At 43.2% G+C, this 6768-nt stretch overlaps 1 protein-coding gene across 4 annotated transcripts in view; it reads left to right on the forward strand.

Moving 5' to 3' along the window:
• Positions 1–1937, forward strand: part of LOC106814097 (3'(2'),5'-bisphosphate nucleotidase 1-like) — an 11193-nt gene extending 9256 nt beyond the window's left edge. For all 4 annotated transcript variants that reach the window (XM_014818372.1, XM_014818375.1, XM_014818374.1 and 1 more), the window contains exon 2: positions 337–1937. In XM_014818372.1, the coding sequence (XP_014673858.1) occupies positions 368–1291 (924 nt within the window). In that variant the 5' untranslated portion in view covers positions 337–367 and the 3' untranslated portion in view covers positions 1292–1937. The remainder of the gene's footprint in view (positions 1–336) is intronic.
• The last annotated feature ends 4831 nt before the right edge of the window (positions 1938–6768 follow it).

A 6768-nucleotide genomic window follows, 5' to 3' on the forward strand; every position in this document is an offset into this window, starting at 1 on the left:
CGTTGTACGCTCTCCTTCTTTATATGCTCTTGATACAATGATTGGATTTTGTTAATACAGGTTTCAAGGAAAATTAGATTATGATACCACGTGTCAATCAATGCATACTTGTGAATACTATTCGCCACTTAATGCAGTAAAATTACCACTGTTATTCATTCATCGCATTGTGCGAGGGTGGCGAACGCCCTGCATATTCGTGGTTACTAGTATGAATGTCTTTCTTTGAGACAGGATTCAAGTATGTCGATACTGCGTGTGAATAATTAGATACTACGTGTCAATCAATGCATACTCGTGTGTACTACATACAATGAATGCCTTTCTTTGATACAGGATTCAAGTATCTTGACCCTCACAGCAAGCGATGGCAGAAGCTCCCCTCCTCATGCGTCTCGTGTCGGCGTCCGTCGCCGTTGCCGACCGCGCCGGCGTCATCATCCGCGACATCATGAAGAAAGGCGAGCTGGGCATCGTTGAGAAGGAAGGCAAGCACGACCTGCAGACAGAGGCCGACCGCTCTGCCCAGCGATGCATCGTCGCCTCGCTCTCCAAGCAGTTCCCCAAGGTCGCAATCATCGGCGAGGAGACGCTTGACCCGGCGGACGTCATCCCCGCTGAGTACCTGGAGGAGGGCGCGACCGCTGAGGTCCTCTCCAAGACCTGCCCGGCGAACATGACCAACGTGCGCGACGAGGACATCGTCGTGTGGGTGGATCCGGTCGACGGAACAGCCGAGTACACGCAGGGCCTGCTCGACCACGTTACCGTTCTCATCGGCGTTGCCGTCGCGGGTCGCGCTGTCGGCGGCGTCATCCACCAGCCGTTCTACAACTTCAAGACGCCCGGCGCCACGCTCGGACGCACCATCTGGGGCATCATCGGCGTCGGGACGTACGGCGTCGAGAAGGTGCTGCCGCCTGCCGGGAAGCGCTTCGTCACGACGACGCGCTCGCATCCGAACCAGACGGTGCGGGATTCCGTCGCGGCGATGCATGCGGACGAGGTCATCCTGGCGGGAGGCTGCGGACACAAGGCGATGCTCGTCATTGAGGGAGTCGCCCACGCGTACGTCTTCGGCAGTCCCGGCTGCAAGAAGTGGGACACGTGCGCTCCGGAGGCGATTCTGCATGCGATGGGAGGCCGGCTGACGGACATGCACGGCAACGACATCCTGTACCACGCCACCGTGAAGAAACCGAATGCGGGCGGGGTGCTGGCGACGATGAGCGACCACGACTGGTACGTGAAGCAAGTGCCCGAGTCCGTGAAGGCCGCGCTCGTGGCGTAGTGACGACAGACCGATCAATGTCAATCAATACATGATCAACGTCAATTAATACTCGATCAACGTCAATCAATACATGATCAACGTCAATCAATACTCGATCAATGTCAATCAATACACGATCAACATCAATCAATACGCGATCAATGTCAATCAATACACGATCAACATCAATCAATACAGGATCAAGAGGTGTGCTGCGCCAACTCATGATCAGATTCGTATTAGACACTCTAATACTCCAGGAGTGCTTGGCATGTTATTCTGAACTAGGACCTTGACTAACAGGTGTGCGCCAACCCATGATCAGATAGATTCGTATTATACACTCTTACTGCGAGAGTGCTTGAAGCATGTTGTTATTCAGAAGTACAACGAATGCACGCTCAAGGTCTTTTAGTACATATTGTACGGATATTTTCAGTTAGAAACGTAGAATTGGCACCTTTGTCAATACATAGTATAAGGCTGAAAGGCAACAATGCCGGCACCGCTTTGTGGGCAAATAGGGAACATTGTAAACATTCCTGCAACTTCTAATGTGATAATTAAATAAAGCATTAATTAACATGAATTATTGTCTATACAGTTGTGTGTATTCATTACATTTCTGTTAATAAACAAGCAGGGGTTTCCCCTGGCCTTTAATCTATGTAACTATTGTGGGGTTCGACACTTCACCTTCAAAGATCAAGCTAATTTGCTACATCCCATAAATTTTTACATTTATCTAAATCAAGTATTCATTGTCAAAGCCATGTAAATTCATAAACTATGCGTGACTCTCATTAATAATCACACCAATCATATTTTAAAATTAATGAAGCAATTAACAGCACACCTGCATTTCATGCACTTGTACTAAAGATATAATTGCTACAATATATGGGAGAAATATCTAATAAAACTAGTTCAGAAATGTTATATCTAAAAATTCGCCACCATAAAATTTAATTTTATACACCGAGTGGCGACTGACAATTTTAATTTTGTTCGTAACATCAATCTGAATTCAAGACCCGATATATACACTTACAGACTACAGTAATGTTGTCCCCTGATCAGCCATGTGACATGTCCTCATTCAAAATCAAATCAAAGACAGATACTTCTATTCTATTACTGAACGTGTGTATACAAATTTAAATGCATCATGTACATTTGGTAGCGTCTAGGGCTAAACGTTATATTTTTTCGCCACTACACACACGTGAGAAATCGATTATTGACCAATCGCACACGAACTCATTCCTTCCAGAAACTTCTAGTTTACTAAAAACAAAGATGTATCATGTCATTATTATTGTTGAATAATCAAGATATAATTCCAGATACAGCCTACTTCTAGTTACGTCTATAAACAACATCACTCTCTATACCTTAGTGAACCTTGTTTCAAATTTGAATACAGACTAAATAAACTAGCTATTGGCAATAACTAAACAAGTATCGCGCACTGACTAGTCATGAAAACTTCAGGACGATTTCTGCACGACTTTATTGATCTGATATTTACTCTGCTCTTGAAAGCTACATGACCTTTTACTTTTCATGAGGATAAGTAAACAGCTTGCTGATATGATTTTATGCCAAGTCACAGTAGGAGAAGAGCGGACACAAGTCCTTCCTGGCAGCCAAGTGCAGGGGAAATACCGCTAGGAAGACCAGGATACAGCCTATCCAGGAACCTGACAGAAGCATTTGACACTGCTAACCTGCACCTCACGAGTCACTAGTATTTCCTGTCAAGACCATTTTCAATTGTCTTCTTCTTCCAGAAAGTGTTCCCTACTAGACAACTGCTGTCAAGTTTTTTATCCTTATGATCTCAAATTTGTTGGAACAATAATCTGTGATTCATTATATATTAAGACGGTTAATCGATCCAAATTTCTCCTTATCAGAAACAGTGTCAGTGCCAATTTTGGCTGCAGCATAAAGAACATTTAACCCGATTGCTATGGGTCTGTCTTTCATCTAGAAAATTCAGAATAGATAGTTGCTAAAAATGTATACCTAAGCAGGTCAATTCTATTTTGCAGCCTCATCCATATACGATAAGATTATAAAATTTTATGTTAGGGATAGGGGTAAGGTTAGGGTCAGTGTTAGGGTTAGGGTAGGTGTTAGGGGTTAGGGCAGGGCATTAGCTGGGATTGGTAAAGTGGGAATCTCAAACGGCTGGAACAAATAACTGTCTTATAGATCGTATTCATGACTTCCTGGGGAAATGGGGATCAGAGGTAGGCTCCCCGCAAGTGGGTCAGGGTTATATGGGGACAATTTACAATGATGGTGATGATGATGACAACGACGATGACGACGGTGACGACAATGACAGTATATGAGTCCTGTGAAGCTACTTTGCTTGTTTCCCTACTGCTGTACAAATGTTATTATTATGGATCAAGTCATCTAGTGTATAGATCTGCAGCACAGTCACTATGGGTAGTCAGTGGTCACTGCCATGGGTCTATTTCCCCAACAGTAATTTTATGTCCCCATTAGTGGATATAGGATTGTCATTTTATATAGCCATCCAAGTCACGAGGGATTCACAATCTCCAATGATGGTGGCCAGGTTTATATACCATGAGAAAATGAGTGTTGCTAGCTTGAATGTGACCTATATTATAATATATGTTTATATACGCGAGCTATAGTTACTAGAGCTAAACCCAACCCTACCCCTAACACTAACTATAAACCGACTCGGCTATCTTACATACGCGTGTCATAGTACCCAATTAATCTAGGCAGTGGCTACGGGTACGGCAGCCGTATCTTAATGTCTCGAGGCTATGGGTACGGCAGTCCATTCGCTTTCATACTTAACGAGACAAAAATGGCAGCGGTGGCGCCAGATTTCAAAATAACGCTTTGGGAAATAAATTCACGATTTGAGAGTTTAGATGAGCTAGAATGCTAACCCTAAGCCAAAAAGGGGCTTCAACGGACGACGGCTGCCGTACCTCCAGCCACTGCGATTAATCTATGGTGTATAACATTTTGCATCTGAACTAACAATTAATCAATCCCAACCAACTGGTGTAGGCTAGCTGGCACAATAATGTTCATTTTCATACTTTAAATCGGAGTGTTTTCTAGCTCATCAAGAAATCTTAACCGTGAATTAAATCGTGAATTAATTTCCAACGGCATTATTTTGTGGGAAAGCGACGCATGCGCAAATGGACTGCCGTACCCGTAGCCTCGAGACATTAAGATACGGCTGCCGTACCTCCAGCCACTGTGATGTCCGATGATCAATCTGCAATCTATATAATTATATGGTAGTGTCTAAACGACCGGACCTGGTTTCGGAGGCCTGAAAACTAAACAACCGACTCTCTTCACTGATTGGTCAGTTTCCGAACATAACAGGACAAATATATAATAGGACAATTTTTAATGCAAAACAAAGAAATATATTTAATTCCGAACATAAACAAAAGTTACAGAACAAATAAATGCAGAAACAAATAAAATACAAAGGAATACAGAAAGCAGAGGAAAATAAAAACATATTATGGGGTTCGTATATGGTCCTTACTATCAAGAAGCTAAAGCTCTACCGTTGAGCCACTGAAACCATCTTGAAATTGAGGGATATAGACCCTAACCCTAACTCTATCCCTAATTCTAAAATAAAATAAAATTAGCCAAAAAAAATAAAAAATAAAATAGTGACAAAATGAGCCAATCAGAGAAGAGAGCCGGTTGTTTAGGAGGTGTACAACAGTAATTGTTCACCGTTGCACTATTTCGTCTCTAGAAAAGGCCTTTTTTGGCATTTTTTTTCGCCGAAATTCGGCACTAGAGTGCAATAATTTGCATTATGCACGCAAGGTAGATGCCTCGTGGACGTCTAGAAAGCATTAGAAGTAAAATTATTCTTGTTGTGTATTCGTGACATTCCGTCAGGTGGCGTAGCCACAGGGACCGGTTGGTGTTTTTTGTGTATGAAATGTGTTCAGACAACTTTGCAGAAATTCGCATCATAGGGCGAGCTGGCAAAAGTTTCGAGCGGAGCATAGAGCATGAATCTGTAGTTATTTAACATGAATAAAGTGTATGTTTTGTAAGCGCAGTAACAGTGTGCTTATTTTTAATTAATTTCTGTTCGATGCTTATTCAGGCCTGCAGCCTATGGATGCCCTCTACCACAGGCACTTGAAGCGTTTCAATAAAATATAATGCTAACTAAATACGAAATCTATTTACTACCAAATTATTAATGTTTCTATACTCTCTTTTAGCTATTATTGCCGACAGTTTCCTGTCAATTCCGTCCAAATCCTACGTCCAACCATATAAGCTGCCGGCGCCATTGCTTTCGCGGCGCGACTGTTGCACGCTTACACTAATATATATATAGCAGGTAGGAAAGCGCGATCGCAAAATTTGCTCGACGCTCGCTGGATTTCACACTTTCACAGCACCAATACACATCCAACAGCTTCCATCTTTGTTTCTCTTTCAACAACAGTGTTCACTTGTTATAAAAACATAATGTCTCTGTTCGTAACCGAGCTGTGTCACGCGAAATCACACAAAGACTGACGAAATTCTTGCGTTCGCGAACCTTGCCCTGTAATGTAAATGGCTGCAAGTACAGGGCTATATATAGACTGGGACTCGCTCCCACCTCGATTACCCATCGAGTGACTAAGCTAAGCCGAGAGGTGGGAGCGAGTGCCAGTCTATGGGCTATAGGTGGCGCGCAGGCGGCGCAGTGCTTTCCAACTCCCGTACGAGCCTCGGCATTGGAACTTTGCAAAAACGTTGCAGCGTTGCGGCGCAAGAATGAGGTCACGAAGAGCGCCGGTGGGTGTCCTGATTCTGACAGACATTTACATTACAGGGCAAGGTTCGCGAACGCGAGAATTTTGTCAGTCTTTGTGTGATTTCGCGTGACACAGCTCGGTTACGAACAGAGACATTGTTTTTATAACAAGTGAACACTGTTGTTGAAAGAGAAATAAAGATGGAAGCTGTTGGATGTATATTGGTGATGTGAAAGTGTGTAATCCAGCGAGCGTCGAGCGAATTTTGCGATCGCGCTTTCCTACCTGCTATATATACTACTATTACTAGTGTAAGCGTGCAACAGTCGCGCCGCGAAAGCAATGGCGCCGGCAGCGTATATGGTTGGACGTAGGATTTGGACGGAATTGACAGGAAACTGTCGGCAATAATAGTTAATACTAATAGTAATAGTAATAGGTGAAAGAGAGTATAGAAACATTAAGAATTTGGTAGTAAATAGATTTCGTATTTAGTTAGCATTATAATTTATTGAAACGCTTCAAGTGCCTGTGCCCTCTACTGTTGTTCAACACCTTTAGTTTTCAGGATACAGAAACCGGATCCGGTTTAGGCGTGTTGAGATAGTGTCATTAGAATTGAGAATATGGCCCACAGTATGCCTCAGATTGCAGGAAAATGGCTTAAATATTTCAAAATTTTCTGGGGGGCAT

This window comes from Priapulus caudatus, unplaced genomic scaffold (genome assembly GCF_000485595.1).
Source record: "Priapulus caudatus unplaced genomic scaffold, Priapulus_caudatus-5.0.1 Scaffold871, whole genome shotgun sequence".
In the NCBI taxonomy this organism is placed as follows: Eukaryota; Metazoa; Priapulida; class Priapulimorpha; order Priapulimorphida; family Priapulidae; genus Priapulus; species Priapulus caudatus.